Source organism: Oryx dammah, unplaced genomic scaffold (genome assembly GCF_014754425.2).
Source record: "Oryx dammah isolate SB20612 unplaced genomic scaffold, SCBI_Odam_1.1 HiC_scaffold_6, whole genome shotgun sequence".
Classification (NCBI taxonomy): Eukaryota; Metazoa; Chordata; class Mammalia; order Artiodactyla; family Bovidae; genus Oryx; species Oryx dammah.
In genome coordinates this window covers 30463344-30490798 of record NW_024070190.1, presented here as the reverse complement: position 1 = coordinate 30490798, position 27455 = coordinate 30463344, and the positions used below count along the sequence as shown (strand labels likewise).

General features: G+C 40.2%; 1 protein-coding gene across 5 annotated transcripts in view; it reads right to left on the bottom strand.

Moving 5' to 3' along the window:
- The window catches only part of CFAP70 (cilia and flagella associated protein 70), an 83057-nt gene that overhangs the window by 14427 nt on the left and 41175 nt on the right, over positions 1-27455 (bottom strand). For 3 of the 5 annotated variants that reach the window (XM_040242404.1, XM_040242406.1, XM_040242407.1), the window contains exons 14-23: positions 25134-25194; positions 24619-24813; positions 23139-23270; positions 17991-18116; positions 15822-15955; positions 15590-15705; positions 15169-15393; positions 2634-2792; positions 1827-1948; positions 233-385 (exon numbers count right to left, since the gene is read on the bottom strand). In XM_040242404.1, coding sequence (XP_040098338.1) covers positions 233-385; positions 1827-1948; positions 2634-2792; positions 15169-15393; positions 15590-15705; positions 15822-15955; positions 17991-18116; positions 23139-23270; positions 24619-24813; positions 25134-25194 — 1423 coding nt within the window. The remainder of the gene's footprint in view (positions 1-232; positions 386-1826; positions 1949-2633; positions 2793-15168; positions 15394-15589; positions 15706-15821; positions 15956-17990; positions 18117-23138; positions 23271-24618; positions 24814-25133; positions 25195-27455) is intronic. The other 2 variants (XM_040242405.1, XM_040242408.1) reach the window with 1 other exon arrangement.

Genomic DNA, 27455 nt, shown 5'->3' with positions numbered 1-27455 from the left:
GAGCCTGGTAGGCTGCAGTCCATGAGGTCGCTAAAAGTCGGACACGACTGAGCCACTTCACTTTCTCTTTTCACTTTCATGCATTGGAGAAGGAAATGGCAACCCATTCCAGTGTTCTTGCCTGGAGAATCTCAGGGACGAGGGAGCCTGGTAGGAGGCCGTCTATGGGCTGGCACAGAGTCAGACACAACTGAAGTGACTTAGCAGTAGCAACAGCAGCAAAAGTAATTACCAGGTAGTCCATCTGGGCTGCCTGTTGAAGGTATTCCTCTGCTTTAGCAAAGTCCTTCTTGAGAAGGTGTGTCTGGGCCAGCACCAAATAATACTCACAGCTGGGGCCTCCTTGAGGGCATAGTAGCTCATGGGCAAGCACTCTGTGTACATACTACAGGGAAAAATCAGATGACAAGAAACATGTAAATGACTGCATTGTGTCAGTTCCACAGCTCTCATGGTTGAAGATTGTGTCTCTGATAATAAATAATAAAGAGTGTATTACAGAATGAGATGATTATCAATTTCAAAAGGCTAGAGGTGAGTTATGAACATTCAGCATTTCATGGCTCCATTAAGAGCTATTCACGTAGCAATATTTCCAAGTTAATTATCTGTAGTACTATACAATCCTGTTCTTGCTCATCATACTAGATGAGTTTTAGCCTGCTGTGTAGCATACATAGGCATTTCATCAACCACCAAATTAACATATAACGTAAATGTTCAGGCATTTGTGTTTACAAGGAAACTCAGAATAAGGCAAAACTTTCTAAAATTCTCAACTTCGGATCTTAGCAACATAAATGTCTGTTTCTGACATACTCTCAAACATTTGTTATATTCACCAGTTATACTTTGGGCTATTCTTTGTTTTTTATTATGATTTAAGGCCTGCAAATTTGACAAACTCATATATACTTGCTAAGTAGAGAGGAAACCCTTCTTCTCCCTCTATTCTCATCCCAGCCTATAACACAGAAATTTCCACTAACATTAATACCTGCTTAGGAAAATACAGGGGAAGGCTCTGCAGCTCTTTCCTCTGCCTGCATTCAGGCTCTTGGACATGGGAGGAAAAGTGATTCATTTAATTAAGGAGACAGAGAGCCTGTTTCTCTACTGTGAATGGTTAGTATGTTAAAGGCTCCTGTTTTACTCTCATTGAGTTTGTAATTCTTGCCCTTTCTTGAGTTTGCCCACCCTCAAGTGGGACATGCACTCTACAGATTGAGGGCCAGCTCTCTTGGCTCCTGCATCTTGTTCTCTCTCTTACTGCTTGCTTCATGGGTAAGTTTCTCATTGCCTATGCAGTAGGTAGACCTTGCAGGATGCTCTTCTCTGGGAGGAGACTGCAACTCTCCAGCTGTTCCACCTATGACTGCACGGCTAGGATCGATCTGGGACCAATCACATATCCAGCCCAGTTTACCAATAAAAAATTAATACTTTTATCCCTCAATAGCATTGTGTAATAGTTTCAATTGGTTCAGAATCTGGAAGGAAAGAAGGGTGTGCTTAGGCTCCTGTGAACCCCTAACACTCACATAATATGAGTTCCCATATTAAAGTAACAGCAGGCTACACAACTCAGAGTCTGACTTTGCTTTGCTGATATTCTATAGGAAGCAGACTGGCAGTGAGGTCTGCTAATGCGTTCTGTAGAGAGTAGTTCACATTTGGATGTTTATACCATTAGGCCTCAGTGTGCTCTTAGAAACATGTTTGATTTCTGCATCATAAACATTTAAACTTGCAAAGACACCACTATAATAGAATAAGTAGTTCATTAAAATCTTTCCCTCTACTTGCCCTATTCCAAATATTCTTACCTGCACAGCATTGACCTTCATCAAGAAGCGTATGGTCTCCATGAAAATGGTGGTAGGAGTTTGGGAAACTCTGTATGGGGTGGAATGCAGACAAGTTGATGACTCTTGAGATTTTAGGGCTTCTGAAAATATGGTATTAAAATAATAGACAATTAGATATAAAGAAAAAATTCAGAAGCTCAGATACATAGAAGAGAGAGTATTCTACTCAATTATAAGAGAGAAAGTATAATCTTGAAAGCAATAGATTATTCTACAACAATGCCCCCAAAGAGATCTCATGGGTTCTCAAGGTTAGTCTACTGGTGGTTCCAAATAAAAGTTGAATGAAATGAAAGTTGTGTTTTTGTTTTTTTTAATTCAGATCTTCCTGCGATTTCCCTGGCAGTCCAGTGGTTGGGACTCCACCCTTCCACTGCAGGAAGCACAAGTTCAATCCCTTGTCAGGGAACTAAGATCCCACATGTTGGACAGTATGCACCCACCCTGTCTCCGGCCAAAAACAGTATTCAGATCTTCCTGAATGTGAAACAAATCTGTAGATACTTTGAACATTTAGATATTTCAAACGTGAAAATTCACTGTTAGAAAGTCATAGATCCGTTGGCTATTTCTCTGAGCTAAAAGTGAAAGAGTGGCACTACTGAGATTGGATTTCAGAGACTAGCCTCATATGAAGGAATTTAAACATAACACATAAACCAATCAACTTCAAACAAGACTGCCATTTTGGTTATCATAAGAGTCTTTATCTTTGCCTAGTTTGTTTATGCCCTTCTTTCAAGCAGAAATCTTTATTCTAGTTACCTTTTTTTGATGCTGTTTCCTTGATAAATATGTTGGATGCTTTTTGGCTGGCAGCTGGATCCTGAGATTGTACAGACAAAATGGGTTCATGGGAATCAGACTGCAGCTGAGAGGATTCATCAAGAAATTCATCTAGAATGGATAATGGAGCTCCTAGTCCTAAAAAGATTATATTTTAATGAGAAAAAAAACACCTTCCTAAATTGTATTAATATTTAAATGTTTATTATAGGAAAAAATTTGAAGGAGGCTTGAAATTTCTAATCCAATTCTGAAAATATAAAGAAACACTATGTTGTAAAAAAACAACAGGAAGTTAACATGTGATACAGTATTATTCATTATGCTAGTGTCCATTATTTGTTTTCATACTTCATTCAAGACTCCACATTGTATTTAATTGCACTGAGCAGCTTCAGTGTACAACAAATTCTGGTATATTCTCTTTTCATTTTTATTCTATTACAAATATTTGTGACATTTAACTTCCCCAAAATGAGATTTTTAAAGTATCTTTGATATTAATTTCTCATTCAAACACTTTCTTCTCTGCAACTACCCTCTGTGTTTTTTGTCTTCTAATTTCGTTGAGGCTCTCAATAGCTAAGTCAAATATCTCTCTTGGTAAATGTCATATTGTACTTGAAAATATGTGAGTTATTTTCAAATATATTTTTATGTTGATCTCTAACATAATACCACAGTGAAAAGAGAACAGACTGTATGATATTAGTATATTTAGACCATGACATTTTTGCACCTGGTCTTATATCCCTGGATATGTTCCAATGTCTTCACAGTTTATAGTCTATGGGAACTTGAATAGAATTTGTATCTTACTGTTATATGAAAATTGTGTAAATCTTAATTATGTCAAATTGGTTTATAGTGCTTTTCAGGTTTACTATATCCTTCTATTTCTCTGTATATTCATTCTGTTAATCTTTGAGAGCTTGATATTGAAACTCCAACTAAAACTCTTAATTTACCTACTTTAAAAAATAATTGTAATATATAAGTGGAACTACAAGTAACTCTTTTATGCATTTTCAAGTCTCCTATAAATGTTATCATATTTTCATACTTTAAAAAATGAAAGACAAATACAGTGAAAAAATTTTATTATAAAAGAAGATAAAATACAAGTAACTTCCAAAGCATACATATCCCCTAAATATTTCATGGAAAGAAATGTTGTTTTGCAGAATTTCATTCTGATTAATTTAAAGAGTACAAGCTACACTGACAGCACAGCTCCTGCCACTATGACCCCGTAGTCCAAACCTGCTGTAAGCCCAAGTCCTGATGATGCCAAACAAACACCTATTGCAAAAGCTATATGCTAAACCTAGAATCTCAAGAATCCAAAGGAGAATATTAACATAGTTTTACAAAATATTAAAACTCCTTGAGGACAAGAATTCTATTGTATCTAATATTCAAAAATCGTCACCATCATCATCATCATCATCATCATAGAAAGTAGCTCCATTTGAACATGACTGTATTTGAACATAAGGACTGTAATGCACAGTTTTATTTATTTTTCACAGCACTATGAGATATGTTTATTATGTTGCCTTAAACAAAGTGAACCACCACAGAAAAGTTAATTTGCTGAAGCTCTTAAACCTACCATGCTGCCTCTCACATAAATACGTGTTTTAGGAATAAAAATAAAAAGCAATGCCAGTTAGGAAATGATCAATGCCAACTGGCTCTGACTCACAAGAGGTCACTCTCAACTAGAGAAAAAGATATGGCTTTGAAAAATAGGTAAAAGTTGGATAGGTAAAGAGGTAGGGGCCAAAGCTTGGGAGTAGCAAGCTAATTATTTTAATGGGTACTGAGGATTGCATAGCAAAAAATTAAGGAAAGGGAGGTTAGGGGCTAGACTGTATTGGTATTTGAATGCTAGGAGTTTTCTTCTATAAGAAAAAGAAGAGGGTTACAATGAAGAGTTTTAGCAGAAAAATCAGAGGATTAAAGTGGTATTTTATGAAGATTACTCTAGCAGTACTATGCAGCAAGGAGAAAAAAATGTTGATGAAGAAGTCCATAATAAGGCTGTTATAACACTCTGGATATTGGTAATAGATAGCAGTGGAAAAATAAAGGGATGGTGTAGGGAGCATTTCGAAAGAGAATCAACTGGTCTGGGAAATCAACTTGATATAAGGATACGGGGAAGGTCAAGTAAGCAAGCAAGAAGAAGCAGGACTGACTCTGAGATCATGAGCTTGGATGCCTAATATAACAATGTAGTCAGTTTGAGATATGGGGAGATGAGTTAACTAGTGGAAAAATCCACTGCTGGACTCTGGAGGTGCGTCAGCATTAAAGACAGACATTTGAGAGTTATGAGAAGTGAAACAGAAACTGTGAGGGTAGGTGAGATCTTAGAAAGTAAGACAGTATTACTGGGAAATGATTACACCTAATGGGTGTATCAAGACAGCGAAGTGAAGTGAAATCACTAAGTCGTGTCCAACTCTTTGCGACTCCATGGACTGTAGCCTACCAGGCTCTTCCATCCATGGGACTTTCCAGGCAAGAGTACTGGAGTGAGTTGCTATTTCCTTCTCCCGGGGATCTTCCCGACCCAGGGAATGAACCCAGGTCTCCCGCGTTGTAGGCAGAACAAGGAAGAGAAGGAAACCCAAACTATTCGAGATGGAGGTAATCCAATATGCATTTCAGAAAAAAGAGACTGGTTAAATATGCAGGCTGATCATCGAGATATGATGATCTTAATGAAAAAAAAAGAAACTGGAGGTGGCCAAAATAGCAGAGTAGGAAGACCCTGAACTCACCGCCTCCCATTTGGAGGGAGGTGTAAATTTGGATGCATCAAATTTACAACCTCTTATAGAACAGCTGTCTTTATCTATGAAAATGACAGAGACTAGAAGAAAATGTTTTCCACACTAAAGACTTAAAAAAGGAACCACTATGAGATGGTAGGAGGGATGGGGACACGGTATACTCAGGATCCACACTCAGCTTGGTGACACACAAACACGAAGAATATCACCATCATAGAGGTCCTCCCTGAGGAGCAAGGGGTTTGAGCCCTATATTAGGCTCCTCAACCCAGGGATTCTGCATCAGGAAGACAAGCCCCCAGAACATCTGGCTTTGAAAACCAGTGGGGCTTAGGATAAGGAGGGCCAAAGGATGATAGGAAATAGATACTCCACTCAAACGGCGGCCACAAAATCTCACATGCTCCAAGCCTCAGCGCAGAGGCAGTAACTTGAGAGGAGCCCGGGTCAGACCCTCTTGCTGATCTTGGAGAACCTTCTGGAGTGGCAGAAGCTGGTACTCCCTCTAGGGATGCAAACACTGGTGAAACAGCTATTTTTGAAGCATTCTACCATAATAACATTGGTACTAGCAAATGCCATTTTAGAATCTTCCCTTTGGCCTATTTCCAATGGGAATCGACCCCACTCACCAGTGGGTTGGCACAAGCCATGAGCTCCCCTGGAGCTCACAAACAGCTGTTTGGGGACATGGACTTGCCCACCAGTGGACTGGCACCAGCCTTGAGTCCCTTGGGGATGCACGACCAACCACACAGGAAGATACTGTGCTATCCAGTGGGCCCTCAGTCACCACATGAGGCACAGCCTCATGGACAATTGGGCCAGGGGCCAGTCCTGCTTACCAGCATGCCCATAAAGTTCACCTTGCCACAAGAGAAGAGGGATACTTCTAGAGTGTATACCTCTGGTGACCAGAGAAGAGTGCCCTGCTGGACCCCATTGGACATCTCCTATATAAGGCACTTCTTCAAGACTGGGAAACTTAGCCAACCGACCTATCTAACACAGAAATAAGCTGAGAATTGGGGAAAATGAAGAGATAGATGAATATGTTATCAATAAAAGAACAAGACATAAACTTAGAAACTTAAACTGCTCTAAAAAATAAAGTCTATATAAAAATAATATATTAATATGAAAAAACATGTCCTTCTAATGAATTTTTTAAACCTAGATGAAATTGATGAACTCTAAAAAGTAGAAAATGCAAAAAAAGTAGAAAATGCCATGAATAACACTGCTAAGTCGCTTCAGTCGCGTCCGACTCTGTGAGACCCCATAGACGGCAGCCCACCAGGCTCCCCCGTCCCTGGGGTTCTCCAGGCAAGAACACTGGAGTGGGTTGCCGTTTCCTTCTCCAAATAACACTAATAAATATAAAATACAAATCTATTAAAGACTAAAAGCAAAAGAACAAAAGGTACCTAATAATCTGGATCATAAAACTAGACAAAAAAAAATTATAGGCTTTCATTTATGAACACAGATGCAAACATCCAAAATAAAGAGTTAGCTATTCAAATCAAAAGGTATATTAAAAATTAATATACTATGATCAAGCAGTATGTATTCAATTATTGCGAGGACTGTTCAGTATAAAAGAAATCTATCAATGTTGTTCACTATACTAACAGATAAAATAAAATAATTTTTTTCAATTGATACAGAAAAAGAATCTGATAAAGATTAATACTTATTAATGAAAAAAAACTTTGGAAATTAAGAACAGAAGAGATTTTCTTAATTCTGTAAAGGTTTTTTTTTTTCTTTTTAAGAAAAATCTTAAACCATATTTTAGATTTAATAGACAAACTTTAAACTCATTCCCCTTAGGGAAAGAAGATAAGGCTGAACACGACAACTAATATACAACATATTACTGTAAATAATAAAAAGAGGTGAGCAGTATGAGAATTGGGAAGAAAAGGTAACACTATCATTATTGGCAGATGATATAATAATCATATTCTGGAAAAAACAATAGAAGTAATAATTTACCTGAATCATTAAGAGTCAAATTACGGGCTTCCCCAGTGGCTCAGCGGTGGAGAATCCTCCTGCCAGTGCAGGAGACACAGGTTCGATCTCTGGTCCAGGAGGATGCCGCATGCCAAGGAGCCACGAAGCCTGTGAGCGACTACTGAGCCTGTGCTCTAGAGCCCAAGTGCCGCGACTACTGAAGCCTGCACGCCCTGGAGCCTGTGCTCTGCGATAAGAGAAGCCACTGCAAGGAGAACTCTGCCCTCCTCAACTAGAGAGTAGCCCTCACTCTCTGCAACTAGAGAAAAGCCCGCATAGTAACGAAGACCCAGCCCAGCTGAAAATAAACAAATAAATAAACTAAGCTCCCTATTTTAAAAAAATGAGTCAAATTAGATTATCAGATACAAGTCAAATCTAAAAAGCAATAGTATACACTAAAATCTAAAATGTAGAAAATCAACAGCATACGTTAAAAAATACCAGCAATAACCAACTAGAAAACATAATTAAAATAAGATACTCTTATGATAGCAATGCAATCAATAAAACGACTATGAATTACTTAAACAGGGCCTCACTGGTGAAAAAATGTTAAAAACTGTAATAAAGAACCCAGAAGATGACCTGAGTAAATGGAGAGATTCTCCACACACTTGGATAGAATGGTTAATAATATGCAGATGTCTACTGGGGTCCCCTGTTGGCTCAGATGGTAAAGAATCCGCCTGCAATGCTTGAGACCTGGGTTTGATTCCTGGGTTGGGAAGATGCCCTGAAGGAGGGCATGACAACCCCTCTCGAGTATTCTTGCCTGGAGAATTATCAGATTTTCCAGGCAAGAACCTAGCAGGCTACAGTCCATGGTGTCACAAAGAGCTGGACATGACTGAGGACCAAGCACAGAAGCACAGATGTCTATTACTCCTAAATTAATTTATAAATTCAATACAGTCAAAATAAAACGTCCAACTGGATTTTTAATGTACTTGATAAACTCACTATAAAATTCATGTAGGTGAATAAAGATTCATGAACAGGTAAATCAGGTATACAAAAGGCAAGTAAATGGGAAAACCTCATATGCCAGAAACGGCATAGTCTAACACCACAGCCATAAAGAGTGTGATGTTGTTTTAAGATCAAACAAATCAGAACAGAGAGCTGAGACATATACACCTTAAATCAAATGATAAAAGATGATTGTTTAACAGATGGTTTTGAGAAAATTATCTCTCTACATGCAGAAAAATGTAAACTAGTTCCCACCTAGCATCACACTCAAAGATGGAATCTGGACAGATTAAACATGTAAATGTAAAACTAATATTATAAAGTTAATCGAAGAAAATGTGACGAGGTAGGAAGAACTATTTAAACAAAACTTCAAAGGCACAAAACCACAAAGCATTTGCAGAGCTGAACAACACAATCAACTAATTAAACTCACTTTATAGAACACTCCACTCAACAACAGCAGAATATACACTCTTTTCAAGTGTACATGGATCAAGTCAGATTAAACTACTAGACCATAAAACAAGTCAAAAGAGATTTAAAAGGATTCAAATCATGTACAGTACATTTTCTAACCACTATTACATTAAATTAAAAATAAGAAACAAGTATATCTGGAAAAATTCTCAAATATTAGAAAATAAAAGACATATGGCTAGATAACCCGGATATTCAACTTCTAAGTTGAACAGTCCCAGCTATTTGACTTCTAAGTATTTATCCATCTCATCCTCTTGCCCTCCTGCCCTCAATCTTTCCTAGTATCAGGGGTGAAAGAGGATGAGATGGTTGGATGGTATCACTGACTCAATGGACATGAGTCTGAGCAAATGCTGGGAGATGGTGAAGGACAAGGAAGCCCGGCATGCTGCATTCCATGGGGTTGCAAAGAGTCAAACACAACTTTGCGACAAAAAATAATAACAAGTATTTATCCAAAAGAATGAAAGTCCATGTCTACACAAAAATTTGTACACAATATCCACAGCAACTTTATTTTAACAGTCCCAAACTAGAAACAGCCCAAATATATATCAGTTCAGTCGCTCAGTCGTGTCCAACTCTTTGCAACCCCATGGATTGCAGCACACCAGGCCTCCCTGTCCATCACCCACTCCCGGAGTTCACTCAGACTCATGTCCTTCAAGTCAGTGATGCCATCCAGCCATCTCATCCTCCGTCGTCCCCTTCTCCTCCTGCCTCCAATCCCTCCCAGCATCAGAGTCTTTTCCAATGAGTCAGCTCTTCACATGAGGTGGCCAAAGTACTGGAGTTTCAGCTTCAGCATCACTCCCTCCAAAGAAATCTCAGGGCTGATCTCCTTCAGAATGGACTGGTTGGATCTCCTTGCAGTCCAAGGGACTCTCAAGAGTCTTCTCCAACACCATAGTTCAAAAGCATCAATTCTTCGGTGCTCAGCTTTCTTCACAGTCCAACTCTCACATCCATACTTGACCAGTGGAGAAACCATAGCCTTGACTAGACAGAACTTTGCTGGCAAAGTAATGTCTCTGCTTTTGAATATGCTGTCTAGGTTGGTCATAACTTTTCTTCCAAGGAGCAAGCATCTTTTAATTTCATGTCTGCAATCACCATCTGCAGTGATTTTGGAGCCCCCCAAAATAAAGTCCGACACTGTTTCCACTGTTTCCTTATCTATTTCCCATGAAGTGATGGGACCAAATGCCATGATCTTCATTTTCTGAATGTTGAGCTTTAAGCCAACTTTTTCACTCTCCCCTTTCACTTTCATCAAGAGGCTTTTTAGTTCCTCTTCACTTTCTGCCATAAGGGTGGTGTCATCTGCATATCTGAGGTTATTGATATTTCTCCCAGCAATCTTGATTCCAGCTTGTGCCTCTTCCAGCCCAGCGTTGATTAAATAAATACAGTGTGGTATCTCCACACATCAGGATATTATTTAGTAATAAAAAATGATGAACTACTGATATGGGCAACAACATGTTTGAGTCTCAAAATAATCAAAATTGGATTAAAGATTTACTGAGCATGGCCCCGCCCATCAGAACAAGACCCAGTATCCCTCTCAGTCAGTCTATCCCATCAGGAAGCTTTCATAAGCCTCTTATGCTTCTCCATCAGAGGGCAGACAGACTGAAAACCACCAGAAAACTAACCAATCTAACCATATGGACCACAGTCTTGTCTAACTCAATGAAATTATGAGTCACGCTGTGTAGGGCCACCCAAGATGGACGGGTCATGGTGGAGAGTTCTGACAAAATGTGGTCCACTGGAGAAGGGAATGGCAAACCACTTCAGTATTCCTGCCTAGAGAGCCCCATGAACAGTATGAAAAGGCAAAAAGATAGGATATTGAAAGATGAACTCCCCAGGTCAATAGGTGCCCAATATGCTACTGGAGATCAGTGGAGAACTAACTCCAGAAAGAATGAAGAGATGAAGCCAAAACAAAAAGAACACCCAGTTGTGGATATGACTGGTGATGAAAGCAAGGTCCAATGCTATAAACAGCAATATTGCATAGGAACGTGGAATGTTATGTCCATGGATCAAGGCAAACTGGAAGGGATCAAACCGGCGATGGCAAGAGTGAACGTTGACATTTTAGGAATCAGCGAACTAAAATGGACTGGAATGGATGATTTTAACTCAGATGACTATTAAATCGACTACTGTGGGCAAGAATCCCTTAGAAGAAATGGAGTAGCCATCATAGTCAACAAGAGTCCAAAATGCAGTACTTGGATGTAGTCTCAAAAACGACACAATGATCTCTGTTCATTTACAAGGCAAGCCAATATCACGGTATTGCAAGTCTATGCCCTGACCAGTAATGCTGAAGAAGCTGAAGTTGTACGGTTCTATGAAAACTTACAAGACATTCTAGAACACTCAAAAAAGATGTTCTTTTCATTATAGGGGACTGGAATGCAAAAGTAGGAAGTCAAGAAACACCTGGAGTAACAGGCAAATTTGGCCTTGGAGTACAGAATGAAGTAGGGCAAAGGCTAATAGAGTTCTACCAAGAGAACACACTGGTCATAGCAAATATCCTCTTCCAACAACGCAAGAGAAGACTACACATGGACATCACCAGATGGTCAATACTGAAATCAGATTGATTATATTCTTTGCAGCCAAAGATGGAGAAGCTCTATACAGTCAGCAAAAACAACACCAGGAGCAGACTGTGGCTCAGATCATGAACTCCTTATTGCCAAACTCAGACTTAAATTGGAAAAAGTAGGAAAAACCACAAGACCATTCAGGTATGACCTAAATCAAATTGCTAACGATTTTACAGTGAAAGTGAGAAATGGATTTAAGGGATGAGATCTGATAGACAGAGTGCCTGATGAACTATGGATGAGGTTCATGACATTGTACAGGAGACATGGAGCAAGACCATTCCAAAGAGAAAGAAATGCAAAAAAGCAAAATGGCTGTCTGAGGAGGCCTTACAAATAGCTGAGGAAAGAAGAGAAGCCAAAAGCAAAGGAGAAAAGGAAAGATATACCCATCTGAATGCAGAGTTCCAAAGAATAGCAAGGAGAGATAAGAAAGCCTTCCTCAGTGATCAAGGCAAAGAAATAGAGGAAAACAATAGAATGAGAAAGATTAGAGATACCAAGGGAACATTTCATGCAAAGATGGGCTCGATAAAGGACAGAAGTGGTCTGGACCTAACAGAACCAGAAGATATTAAGAAGAGGTGGCAAGAATACACAGAAGAACTGTACAAAACAATCTTCATGACCCAGATAATCATGATGGTGTGATCACTTACCTAGAGCCAGACATCCTGGAATGTGAAGTCAAGTGGGCCTTAGCAAGCATCACTACGAACAAAGCTAGTGGAGGTGATAGAATTCCAGTTGGACTATTTCCAATCCTAAAAGATGATGCTGTGAAATCATTGCCCTTACTATGCCAGCAAATTTGAAAAACTCAGCAGTGGCCACAGGACTGGAAAAGGTCAGTTTTCATTCCAATACCAAAGAAAGGCAATGCCCCAGAATGCTCAAACTACCGCACAATTGCACTCATCTCACACGCTAGTAAAGTAATGCTCAAAATTCTCCAAGCCAGGCTTCAGCAATATGTGAACCATGAACTTCCAGATGTTCAAGTTGGTTTTAGAAAAGGCAGAGGAACCAGAGATCAAATTGCCAACATCCGCTGGATCATTGAAAAAGCAAGAGAGTTCCAGAAAAATATCTATTTCTGCTTGATTGACTATGCCAAAGCCTTTGACTGTGTGGTTCACAATAAACTGTGGAAAATTCTGAAAGAGATGGGAATACTAGACCACCTGACCTGCATCTTGAGAAACCTGTATGCAGGTCAGGAAGCAACAGTTAGAACTGGACATGGAACAACAGACTGGTTCCAAATAGGAAAAGAAGTATGTCAAGGCTGTATATTGTCACTGTGCTTACTTAATGTATATGCAGAGTACTTCATGAGAAAAACTGGGCTGGAAGAAGCACAAGCTGGAATCAAGACTGCCAGGAAAAATGTCAATAACCTCAGATATGCAGATGACATCACCCTTATGGGAGAAAGTGAAGAACTAAAGAGCCTCTTGATGAAAGTGAAAGAGGAGAGTGAAAAAGTTGGCTTAAAGCTCAACATTCAGAAAGCAAAGATCATGGCATCTGGTCCCATCATTTCATGGCATATAGATAGGGAAACAGTGGAAACAGTGTCAGACTTTTTTGGGGGGCCTCCAAAATCACTGCAGATGGTGACTGCAGCCATGAAATAAAAAGATGCTTACTCCTTGGAAGGAAAGTTATGACCAACCTAGATAGCATATTAAAAAGCAGAGACATTACTTTGCCAACAAAGGTCCATTTAATCAAGGCTATGGTTTTTCTAGTAGTCATGTACGGATGTGAGAGTCTTTGGACTATAAAGAAAGCTGAGTCCTGAATAATCGATGCTTTTGCACTGTGGTGTTGGAGAAGACTCTTGCGAGTCCCTTGGACTGCAAGGAGATCCTACCAGTCCATCCTAAAGGAAATCAGTCCTAAATGTTCGTTGGAAGCACTGATGCTGAAGCTTAAACTCCAATACTTTGGCCACCTGATGCGAAGAGCTGACTCATGAAAAGACCCCGATGCTGGGAAGGATTGAAGGCAGGAGGAGAAGGGGATGACAGACGATGAGATGGCTGGATGGCATCACCGACTCAATGGACATGAGTTTGAGTAAACTTCGGGAGTTGGTGATGGACAGGGAGGCCTGGCGTGCTGCAGTCCATGGGGTTGCAAAGAGTCAGACATGACTGAGTGATTGAGCTGACTGACTAACTGAAGTGGAAAAAGTCAGACCAAAAAAGAGTATATACTGTGTAATTCTTCTTAATTCTAAAGTTGGGACATCCCCAGTGGTTAAGAATCTGCCTGCCAATGCAGAGGACACAGGCTGGATCCCTGGTCTGGGAAGATCCCACATGCGGCGAAGCAGCTGGGCCTGTGATCCAGAACTGAGCCCATAGCCCTAGAGCCCTTGCTCTGCAACAAGAGAGGCCACCACAATGCGAAGCCCACACACCACAGCAAAGAGTAGTTGTCCACACTCACTGTAGCTAGAGAAAGCCTACACACTTTGATGAAGACCCAGAGCAGCCATAAATAAATAAGTAAAATTATAACATATGCAAACTCATCCATAGTAATAGAAAGCTGACTGGTGTTTATGTGGAAACAGGGCCAAGAGAAAGAGATTACAGTCTACAGCCATACCACCCTGGATGAGATCTCACCTGGTCTGTGTCAGGCCTGTTGAGTACTTAGATGGGAGAAAGAGATTACAAATGGGCACAAAGGAAGTTCTGGAGTTTTCAGATATGTTCATTATGTTCATTATATTGACTGTGGTGATGTTTCCATGGATGTGTTCGTATGTCAAAACTTATCAAATTGTACACGTTAAATATGTCCAGTTTATGAAATATCCATTATACCTTAAACCGCTGAAAATATATGTACACAAAATAACAATTCTGTTAATAAGTGTAACAACTTATAAACAGAATAACATATGCAAGAAACACACAAAAACACACAACTTAAACATATTAGAATGAGTTCCTAAAGTGGAGGAAAGGAGAATGTCAAAGAAGAACAGGAAAAAAAAAGTATATAAATAAATTTAAAAATTTTACAATCACATTACTGAGACTTTAGATCCTGGGGAAGACAGTGAGGGGGAAAAGAATGAAACTTACTCTGCTAAAATGATACCCCTTTTGGTGGCTCAGAGGTTAAAGCATCTGCCTCCAATGCAGGAGACCTGGGTTCGAACCCTGGGTCGGGAAGATCCCCTGGAGAGGAAATGGCAACCCACTCCAGTATTCTTGCCTGGAGAATCCCCTGGACGTAGGAGCCTGGTAGGCTACAGTCCACGGGGTCGCAAAGAGTCGGACACGACTGAGCGACTTCAACTTCACCTTCACCTTCAACTTCAGAGATGTTAAATTCTCCAAAAATTTTTAAGTCTCAAAAAATTGACAAGCAACAACAGTAGAAATTTCCAACTTTCAGTCACATGAATGAGGAAATGTTTAGAAGGACCGTTGCCTGGTAGCCCTGGAACAACTCAAAACTCCACTTTCTCATTCATTTAACAACTATTCACTGAGTACCTACTATGTGCCAGGTCCTACTCATGAGGCCAATAATTCTTCCAATAGCCACACACCATCTCCCTGCTCCTACCTGTTGGGGCTTCCACTTTGAGGGCTGCTGTAGAAGAACCATTGGTAACTCCCCAAGGACCTAAGCTGGATTCTGCTTTCCCTCCTTCCTCAACACACTCTACAGTACCAGCGCTCTTCTGCCTCGTTACTTGTGCCTGAAGAACCCGTGCCTGAAGCTGTTTGAAGGCTTCATGAAATGCCATTTCCATTCGAATATCATTATTTTGAATTTCATAGTACAAGCCTGAAAAAAAAAAAGACGTTGAAACAAATGTGACTAATTTCCCACTATCAAATACTGAAGAAGGACATTTCATTTAAATTTCCCACACTTCTACCAAAGTTTAAGAATTACATGATGAGCCATTAAAGAATGGAAAGAGAAAGGAAAAATCTTCTAATGAAAGAAGAGACATTTGTATCATAGGAAAGTATCAAACCAAGTAAAGTCCAGGCTACAACGTTGGTTGGTTCCAAGCAAGTAGCATCTTCAAAGAAAACTTCCGCCTGCTCATAGTTCTCCATCAGGACAGCCAGGACACCACACAGCAACAAGCTGAGAAGAGACCACCAGCATGACTGACAACATGGCCCCACGTCACAGGAACCAAGGCAAACTCACCCCAAAGCTTATCTGCCCCTACTCATTCCTCATCTCTCTTCCAACCATACCTCTGGATATGACTCTGGTTCAGGGAAAGGGCTTTTCGAAAACACTCCTGTGCTTTGATATTATCTTCAGTTAGGAGGCAGAAGGCACCGTAGTCCAGCCAGTGCTCCAGGTTCTGAGGCTCCCGAACTAACCTCTGCCGCATGAAACGTCAGGAGGACCAAGGTTACTGTGACGCTATGTTACATCCTTCATGCATATGACATCACAGAGCAGGCACTCCAAAAATACTATAAGCTCTGTGAAATTAGAAATGTGACTTCTTTTTTGCTTACCACTAACTTCGGAATGCCCAGAACAGTCACTTGTCTGGCTTATATTATGTGGTCAATAAATATTTATGGAAATAATGTAAAAAATGAAAGCCTCAAAAAAAATGAATCCTCAATTCATTGCTTCCTAGTATCAGTGTTTTGGTCACCATATGCTCATCCAATACTTGGGAACCAAAAGATTCATTTTAGAGATTTACATATAATCACTTCTGTCACAGTCTTGAGGAGGCAAATATCAGCTTATCCACAAATATGTAATAATAAAAATAACTTATAATGAGTGAAAACTATAAACCATTGCTGAAAGAAATTAAAGAAGAGAGATAAACAAATGAAAGCACATTGCATGTTCACAGATTAGATTAGAAGACTTAATACTGTGAAAAGCAATATACAGATTCAAAGCAATATCTATCAAAATCCCAATGATATTTTTTTGCAGAAACAAAAAAGCCCATTCCAAAATTCACATGGAATCTTAAGGATCCTGAATATCCAAAACAATCTTAAAAAAGAACAAAACTAGAAAACTCAAACTTCCTGATTTCAGAACTTAACAAAGTTACAGTAATCAGTCTGGTACTGGTATAAAGACAGACATGTAAGCCAAGGGAATAGAATGGAGAGCCCAGAAATAAATCCTAACATATATGGTCAAATGACTTTTGACAAAGGTGTCAAGACCATTCGGTAGGGAAAGGACAATCTTTTAAGCAAACTCTGCTAGGAAAACTGAATATCCACATGCAGAGGATGAAGCTGAACCCTTACCTAACACCATATACAAAAAATAATTCAAATGGATCAAAGACCTAAATGTAGTACCTAAAACTATAAAATTCTCAGAAGAAAACACAGGGTAACAGCTTCACAACTAGAGGTGACAGTTCCCTCCAGCTGACTGTGCTCCCCGTGAGTGCGTGTTCCTCCCTCTCCCCACCCTGGGCATTTGCACCAGAGGGAGGCTGTGCTGCAGCCAGCTGGGCCCACGCGCGTATAGCTGTAACTAGGGCTGCTCTTCTCGGATGCAACCCAGGTTAGAATGTTTTTCCCTGGTTGTGGCCCCCCAGATCCAATGCTGTGCTGTGGTGTGGTCTGAGTGGGGCTGGACCACTCATTGGCTTGGCTTGGGCCCAGGTGCATGGTAAGGCGGCCGTGAGGAATGTGCCAGCCTGTAGGGCAGATCGCTCTCTGCCCTGCCTCAGGGGCAAGCCAGGACACGTGCATTCTTCATAAGTGGAGTCCAGGCTTCTCCAGCCTTTCTGTCCGTCTCAGCAGTCAGTCCTCCAACCAGCAAAGGGGCCTTGTCTTCTCTACACTGTAATCCGGGACTGGGACACCCAGTCTGTGGCCGGACCCACTTACTCCTCCGTCTGAATATATACCAGCGCACCCTCCCTTTTCCTCCGAGTCCCCTCCTAGGGACACAGGTCCCAACCAGATCACTTTTCTTCCCTTTCAACTAAATTATCTGTGTATCTTTCTTACAGCCTTGGTTGTACATGAGTCCTTCTGTCAATTTCCAGTGAGAACTGTTCCACATGTAGATGTATTTTTAATGTGCTTAAGGCAAGGAGGTGACCTCCATGTCCTCTTACTCTGACATCTTTATTTCTCTCTCTCCAGGTTCATTTTCTGCATATGGATAACTAAGTGTTCTAACACAATTTTTTGAAAAGCCTATCCTTTCGACATTGAATTTTTAAATTTGTAAACAACTTGGTCAAAAATATAATGGCTCTGTTTCTGGACCTATTTTTGGACTCTATTTTATTGATCTATGTGTCTGTCTTTTCACCAACAAGGTTGGATTTTAAACAATCAAACACTACTATGTATTATACCCATCTTATACAATTAGCAGTAGCAACAACCACCAGAAAGACATTTAATTACCTCTTCATAGTACACTGTCGCCATTTCATAGTTTTCATTGACTTCTGCTTCAAATGCAAAGAGTCGAAGCTGTTCACTGCTAGTATAAATGACTGGAGGGGTGCCTTGGACATCATCTGGTATGGTCTTGTCAGCATCAAGATGACAGGCAGACAAAATGAAGCAGTTATAATCAGAGAAGTTTTATAAGAATAAACCAGATATGAGACTCTAGTTATGATATCTAAAATGATATTGAGGTTTCTCACAGTCTTGCCAGTACAGTAACAGAGTGCGTGTGAACCAACAGATAAATATCAAGGGTGAAATAGAATCTCAGGTATCTGAACACCAAAAGTCTGAGGTCATGGAAGTGAGTAAAAATTATTTACAGCAGAACTGCTCTCCTCAAGGCTGGGCAGTCAGCATCCCTAAGTCACTTCTAACCCCAAATAACTTCTTTCCTTTTCTCTAGTGTACAGAAATATTATCATTTTTTAGGTGTCATGACATGAAAAGGGCAAGAACTAGCTAGAATCTTCAAACATCGAGAAAACAAATATTTGGCAGCTACATCTATATTTTCAGTGGGATATACAGACAGATTCTAGCAAGGAGACATTTTAGACATAGCCAGAAAGGTAGAAGGAAAAATAACATATCCTTTATACCCAGATGGGAAAGGAGGTCTGGTATAACAAGCAATCTCTTGGGCCAGAGGCTAGAGGCAGGGAAGACCCCTCCCCCAATTTCTTAACCAGAAATAAAACTTATATCATTGACTTTAACAAGGAGAGTTACTAAGGAATGTGAAGAGTGAAGCTAAGTTTGGGATGGGCCAAAGAGAGCTTCTGATCACTGTTAATGCCTCTGTACTCTGTTCTTTCTAATTCTGAGCTCCAAATCCCTATAGCAACACATTCCTATGCCCAAACCAGAAATATTTTACCTCTAATATCCATTCCCCATTCCCACATTACAAGCCTTCTGTCTTCTTGTCATTTAGTCCCCTTAAGAGTGCTCTCTGACTTCCAATACGCCTATAATTTCCCAAATGGATAAGCCTGGACCTCATGATTATCTACTCATACTGCTCTCTCACCAGCACATTCAAGTCCTGGGCATCCTTGTCCTTTTCCTGCACTTGCTCAGGCAACTCCCAAATCAAAACAATCCTACAACCTGACTTCTTCCTTCTTAGCAGAAGCTGCTAATTGAGCCTGAAGAAAACTGCATATGGTCTTAGCTGAAGACTTTAATACTCTCAATAATCTATGTATTTGTCCTTGTTCAGCAACATTTTCCATTATGCTAGGCAGTATCTAAATTTTCTTCTCTTCAAACTTTACATTCAACACTTACTCCCTTCACTTTCAGTAAAGAAGTTACTTCACATAGGAAATAGAAATTATTAGGCAAAAAAAAAAAAAAAATCCTATAATTTTTTAATCCCACAGCCAAACTCTGTTTTCTAACATTTATTTAACTTTTTGGCTGTGGTGGGTCTTTGCTGGTGCATGTGGGCTTTCTCTAGTTGCAGAGAGCGGGGGCTACTCCTCATTGCGGTGTGTGAGCTTCCCATCGGTGGCTTCTCCTGTTGCAGAGCACAGGCTCTAGGCACATGCGCCTTCAGTAGCTGCAGCGCATGGGCTCAGTAGCTGTGGCTCTCAGGGCCTAGAGCATGGGCTCAGTAGCTGTGGTGCACAGGCTTAGTTGCTCCACAGCATGTGGAATCTCCCCAGACCAGGGATCAAACCAGCATCCCTTGCACTGCAAGGCAGATTCTTTTTTTTTTTTTGCATATTGAGTGCAGCACTTTCACAGCAAGGCAGATTCTTAACCACTTAACCACCAGTGGTTAGGAAGGGAAGCCCCTAAACTGTTTATTCCTGCATCCATTGTATGTCTTTCCTTTCAGCCTCAGAGGAAGAGGTATCACATCCTTCTCTGTTTTGAGACTAATCCTTACATCTAAATTCTTGATCCTTTTCCACTTGTATACCCCAAGTTTGCCATTGATTGCCCCCTCCTTCCCCTCAACTTTCAACTTCTCCCAATCTACTGACTCCTTTTCCTAAACCTGAGGACATTCTAAAGACTTTTCCATCTTAAAAACAAAATCTCTAATTTCCAGCTACTATTTTCCTACTTCTTCCCTTTATCTTCCAAATTCTTGAATGTTTATCCTAATTGCTTTCTGATCACTCATTTACTCCTCAATTCACTATAACTTGGATCTACTTCATTAGACCAATGAAACCGCTATGTAAAGGTTAACAACAGCCTCTTTATGGGCAAATACAATAAAATCTTTTCAGACTTTCTCTTTTCTCCCCAGGTTTATGAAGCTATAACTGGCATCAGTTAAGTTCAGTTCAGTTGCTCGGTCGTGTAGGACTCTTTGCAACCCCATGAACTGCCGCACGCCAGGCCTCCCTGTCCATCAACAACTCCCGGAGTCCACCCAAACCCATGTTCATTCAGTCGGTGATGCCATCCAACCATCTCATCCTCTGTCATCCCCTTCTCCTCCTGCCCTCAAATCTTTCCCAGCATCAGGGCCTTTTCAAATCAGTCAGCTCTTCACATCAGGTGGCCAAAGTATTGGAGTTTCAGCTTCAACATCAATCCTTCCAATGAACACCCAGGACTGATCTCCTTTAGGATGGACTGGCTGGATCTCTTTGCAGTCCAAGGGACTCGCAAGAGTCTTCTCCAACACCACAGTTCAAAAGCATCAATTCTTCGGTGCTCAGCTTTCTTCACAGTCCAACTCTCACATCCATACTTGACCACTGAAAAAACCATAGCCTTGACTAGATGGACCTTTGTTGGCAAAGTAATGTCTCTGCTTTTTAATATGCTATCTAGGTTGGTCATAACTTTCCTTCCAAGGAGTAAGTGTCTTATAATTTCATGGCTGCAATCACCATCTGCAGTCATTTTGGAGCCCCCCAAAATAAAGTCAGCCACTGTTTCCACTGTTTCCCCATCTATTTCCCATGAAGTGATGGGACCAGATGCCATGATCTTAAGTCTTCTAAATGTTGAACTTGAAGCCAACTTTTTCACTCTCCTCTTTCACTTTCATCAAGAGCCTCTTTAGTTCTTCCTCGCTTTCTGCCATAAGGGTGGCGTCATCTGCATATCTGAGGTTATTGATATTTCTCTCGGCAATCTTGATTCCAACTTGTGCTTCTTCCAGGACAGCGTTTCTCATGATGTACTCTGCATAGAAGTTAAATAAGCAGGGTGACAATATACAGCCTTGACGTAGTCCTTTTCCTAGTTGGAACCAGTCTGTTGTTCCATGTCCAGTTCTAACTGTTGCTTCCTGACCTGCATATAGGTTTCTCAACAGGCAGGTCAGGTGGTCTGGTATTCCCATCTCTTTCAGAATTTTCCACAGTTTATTGGGACCCACACAGTCAAAGGCTTTGGCAGTCAATAAAGCAGAAATAGATGTTTTTCTGGAACTCTCTTGCTTTTTCCATGATCCAGCGGATGTTGGCAATTTGATCTCTGGTTCCTCTGCCTTTTCTAAAACCAGCTTGAACATCTGAAATTTCATGGTTCACATATTGCTGAAGTCTGGTCTGGAGAATTTTGAGCATTACTTTACTAGCGTGTGAGATGAGTGCAATTGTGCAGTAGTTTGAGCATTCTTTGGCATTGCCTTTGTTTCGGATTGGAATGAAAACTGACCTTTTCCAGTCCTGTGGCCACTGCTGAGTTTTCCAAATTTGCTGGCATACTGAGGGCAGCACTTTGACAGCATCATCTTTCAGGATTGGAAATAGCTCAACTGGAATTCCATCACCTCCACTAGCTTTGTTTATAGTGATACTTCCTAAGGCCCATTTGACTTCACATTCCAGGATGTCTGGCTCTAGGTGAGTGATCACACCATCGTGATTATCTGGGTCGTAAAGATCTTTTTTGTACAGTTCTTTGTATATTCTTGCCATCTCTTCTCAATATCTTCTGCTTCTGTTAGGTCCATACCATTTCTGTCATTAATTGAGCCCATCTTTGTAAGAAATGTTCCCTTGGTATCTCTAATTCTCTTGAAGAGATCTTTAGTCTTTCCCATTCTATTGTTTTTCTCTATTTCTTTGCATTGATCGCTGAAGGAAGGCTTTCTTATCTCTTTGTTATTCTTTGGAATTCTGCAATCAAATGGGTATATCTTTCCTTTTCTCCTTTGCTTTTCGCTTCTGTTCTTCTCACAGCTATTTGTAAGGCCTCTTCAGACAGCCATTTTGCTTTTTTGTATTTCTTTTTCTTCGGGATGGTCTTGATCCCTGTCTTCTGTACAATGTCATGAACCTCCGTCCATAGTTCATCAGGCACTCTGTCTATCAGATCTAGTCCCTTAAATCTATTTCTCACTTCCACTGTATAGTCATAAGGGATTTGATTTAGGTCATACCTGAATGGTCTAGTGGTTTTCCCTACTTTCTTCAATTTAAGTCTGAATTTGGCAATAAGGAGTTCATGATCTGAGCCACAGTTAGCTCCCGGTCTTGTTCTTGCTGACTGCATAGAGCTTCTCCATCTTTGGCTGCAAAGAATATAATCAATCTGATTTTGGTGTTGACCATCTGGTGATGTCCACGTGTAGAGTCTTCTCTTGTGTTGTTGGAAGAGGGTGTTTGCTATGACCAGTGTGTTCTCTTGGTAGAACTCTATTAGCCTTTGCCCTGTTTCATTCTGTACTCCAAGGCCAAATTTGCCTGTTACTCCAGGTGTTTCTTGACTTCCTGCTTTTCCACTCCAGTCCCCTAGAATGAAAAGAACATCTTTTTTGGGTGTTAGTTCTAGAAGGTCTTGTAGGTCTTCATAGAACTGTTCAACTTCAGCTTCTTCAGTGTTACTGGTAGGGGCATTCGTGATATTGAATGGTTTGCCTTGGAAACGAACAGAGATCATTCTGTAGTTTTTGAGATTGCATGAAAGAGGATACCCCCTTATTTTTCCAAAAATTCGTCTTATAAGTTAGGCAGTTTCTCATTCATCTTTGTGTTTTCAATGCGTAGCACAGAGCAGCTACCCCAATAAATGTCTGTGGAGTTAAGGAAGAAAAGAGGCAAGAAGAAAGGAACTATTTAGAGGAGACCCTGATGACCTACAGAGAAAAGGAAGAGTGCTTAGTTCTAAAGCACCTACCTGGTTTAAGGCCACATGCATCTGATCCACCAAGAAAACATATAGCTCACTGATAAATTTCTGCAGCTCCTCTTGGCTTTCAAATGATGTTGTCTTCAAGTACTTCTCTCTCACAATCTTTACCACAGCATGCTGCAAGAGACACGCATCGCCATCTGATAACACAGTTCAGCAGAAGATCTCCCTTGAGCTTCTGATCTAAGGCTCATGAGAAATCCAGAAGGTGAACTGATTTTCCTTGGTGACTGCTAGACTGTCGGCTCTCTGATTTTCCTCCAATCAACACACTTTGCATGACATCAAAGTATGTCTTCATGACATCATTCTTTTCTTGACATTACCATCATCATCAAAACGGTCAATACAGGATTCACACTTTGCAAAGAGAGTCATAAAGCCAAAGAAAACCTTAGCATTATGTTTATGCATTATGTTTCTCATAGTGGCAACAGGATTCAAGGGAGAAAAGGAGAAAGGCCTGATTTGAGAGACTGAACAATGGAATCCTGGTTCTAATCCTGCCACTGTACAACCTCATAAATTATTTTACACTTGGTATTTCGGTTTCCTCATTTATTAAATGGATATGTACTTCTGGTATTCTTATCTTACTTCAAAAGAGGATTGAGAGGCCAAAGAGAAACAACAGGGGAAGAAGGTTATCCAGCTACTAATAGCAGAACCAGGGATCAAACTGAGATGTGCCTGTGCCACCTGAGAACAGCCTCTTGTCTCTATGGCTACCAGTTGTTTTTCACTTTATTATTTCCACATACTTTCTTTGTATCTGTTTGGTACAGTTTAGGGCACATAGCAAATGTACACAGAGAGGCACTGCAGTGTAGCAAATAAGAAGCTAGATTCTGAGTTGAGTCTGGAGCCCGATTGCCTGAATGTACATCCCATCTTTGACCTTTACTAGCTCTGTAATCTTGGGCAAATTATTTAACCAACTAAATACTGCAATTCTCTATCTATAAAATGAGGAGTACCTTTCTCTTATAGTTGTTGTGAGGATGAAATTAGTAAAATATGAAGTATCTAAAAATTTGTCTGTATACAACAAATACTCAATAAATGTTAGCCATTATTATTTGGGAAATTATTATTAAGTAAATATGTCTCAAATCTTAGTGACTCTATGGGCTAGGAAAAGGTTTGCAATGGGAAACAGAAAACTGTCATGGAATCAACACCAGGTACAGAGTGTCTGCCTGCTAGTACAACATGAAATCTGGCCTCAAATCTGGCCTAATTTCAAGTGAGGAATTAGTTTATTACAAGCTTACACTCAGTATGGATACTGAACCATATAGGAGTGGAAGAATGTCTCTAGACATTCTATCATAGAGAACATAGGTCTTTGCACCAGTAGCAAGAAAGGTAGAGCATAGCTGAACATAACTGGAAAAGAAATGATAACCACATATGCAGAGAAGATGCTTCATAAACATCTACGGTTTAATAAATTAATATTTACCTTGAGCTGTTCTTTGAAAGCAAAGTATTTTCCAGAGCAATTAAGTTCATAGTTGAGCTGGCACTTCTGCTCCTCCAGGGTTTCACTGTCTATATCATTCCCAGTCTTGACTACTTGTTTTCCAAACATATTGTGATATTCATTCAGAATGGCTCTAGAAATGTTCTTGATCTGCATGTGGTAGTCACTCACCGCCTAGAAAAATACAAAATGTCTGGTAAAGGGGCCTCAAAGAGGTCAAGACATGGAATGAAAGTCTGAAACTTGATTGGGTTTTACATTCAATAATACTTTAGGTATAAATTGCCCTTTTCTTCCCATCTCAGAAACCATCAGCCAAAGATTAAACACTGTATGCCATTCATTGGATGCCACTGGTCAGATTGAAGCATGAGGGAAAATTTGTGAAGCTACAATTTATTACCCCTTCTGGAAAACATACTGAAGAGCCCACGCCCTATTTTCAAGTGGATGCACTCAACATCTCAGAGTTTCACCTTGGCCTTGGCACTTACTTTCTGAGCTCCTCCTGTCCTACGGGTAAGAGGTGGCCTTGGAGGAATCATTTCCTTGACCCTGTATCAGAAAAAAAAACACATAAACTTTCCTATATGCAAGTGTATGTTCTTTTATTTCCCACCTCCAAAGGTCTGGGTGAGAGATATCAAAGGTCAGTTGCCCATCACACTCGACCACTATGCTATTATCTCATGTAAGAACCTAGATGTGAACTTCAGAACAGCATATAACTGTGAACTAGGAAGGAAGGTAGGAAGCAACTAAATAGCTACCTGGAAAGTAGCTAAGTTGCACTTCTGGCTAATTTGAGCCCAGGCTTTACCCTTATACATTTTTTAAAAACCTCTTGTACACAAGAAGCTACATGACTCAGGCATTAGAAAGAAATGGGTGTTTTTACTTTAGTAGCTTTATGTAGCTACTAACAGTAGCTGTTATGACTTTTGGTAGAGTCTCTGAAAGCACAAAGTTTTGGAAATATAAATGGAACAAGCAAGTGAAAGCTTTTCTTTCCTCTCCAGTAGGAAAAATTGATGCTTTCTAACTGTGGTGCTGGAGAGGACTCTTGAGAGTCCCTTGGACTGCAAGGAGATCAAATCAGTCAATCCTAAAAGAAATCAACCCTGAATATTCATTGGAAGAACTGATGCTGAAGCTGAAGCTCCCATACATTGGCCACCTGATGTGAAGAACTGACTCATTTGAAAAGACCTTGATGCTGGGAAAGATTGAAGGCAGGAGGAGAAGGCAGGAACAGAAGATGAGATGGTTGGATGGCATCATCGACTCAATCGTCATGAGTTTGAGCAAACTCTAGGAGATAGTGAAGGACAGGGAAGCCTGATGTGCTACAGTCCATGGGGCTATAAAAAGTCAGACACAACTGAGTGACTGAATAACAGTAAGGATAAAAAGTATACTCTTGGTCAGAATTTATAAGACTACATTAAGCTACAGCAAAGACATCAAACTTTATGGCGGAAAAAAAAGTTTACAGCGAATAAGAAAATACATTTTATCACTGTTAAACTACTTACACCAAAACTTTTCCCTTCCATTTTCAGGAGTTCTTACAAGAACCCAAAAGAAATTAGGGGCTTCCCTGATAGCTCACTTGGTAATGAATCCTGCAATGTGGGAGACCTGGGTTCAATCCCTGGGTTGGGAAGATCGCCTGGAGGAGGGCATGGCAACCCACTCCAGTATTCTTGCCTGGAGAATCCCCATGGACAGAGGAGCCTGGCGGGCTACAGTCCATGGAGTTGCAAAGAGTCAGAGACGACTGAGCGACTAAGCACACACACAAATGGAATTATAGTTCTTCCTTCCTAGAGTTTCAGATTCCTACTTAGGTATACTATACTGTCTTAAAATTTACCAAAAAACTCACAAATCCAATTTTTCTTTAATAGGTTCTATATATGAGAGAATTCCCTGGTAGTCCAGTGGTTAAGACTTGGTGCTTTCACTGCAGTGGCCCAGGTTCAACCCTTGGTTGGGGAACTAAGATCTCACAAGCTATGTGGCATGGCCAAAAAGAAAAGAAACGTGAGAATAGGTTCTATGTAATTTTAGACCTTGCTCATAACTCCTAATTTTAATTTTATCTATGTTATTAGATAACATATCCATATGATTCAAATTTTAAGAAATATGAAACAATATATAGTAGTAAATGGTCTCCTGCCAGCCTTGTTTAGCCACCCAGTTTCCTTTCCAGAGACAATGTTATTCATTCATTGAAAATACATATTGAGTGCCTATTATCCACCAGGCACTTTCCCAGGTGCCGGGGATAGAGTATTAAACAAAGATAAAAATTCTTGCCCTAGTGGCACTTACACTTTAGTTTGGGGAAAAAAGGACAATAAATAAGATAAATATCTTAGTGATATGTTCCACACAGAAAAGTAATGCAAGAAGGCTGAAAAAATATGTTGGGGGTTGGGGGTGGTGGAGCTGCGGAGCATATTTCACCAGGGAAAGCTTCACTGAGATGATAATACTTGAGTATGACCTGATAGAAGTGAGGAAACAAGTCATGTAGATATCTGAGGTGAAGGAAATTACAGGAAAAGCAAGCAGCAAGTGTAAAGGCCTTGCTGCAAGAGTATGCCTGGCATGTGTGAGCAATAACAAGAGGCCACTTTGGCTAGACCAAAAAAAATGAGGAGAAAATACATGCAAAATACATAGCCAGCCCCTTGTAGGTCATTATAGACTTTGACTTTTACTCAGAGTATGATGGGAGTCATGGTAGCTTCTGAAGAGAGGAGTTATATGAATTGATTTCCATTTTAATATAATCATTACAGAAT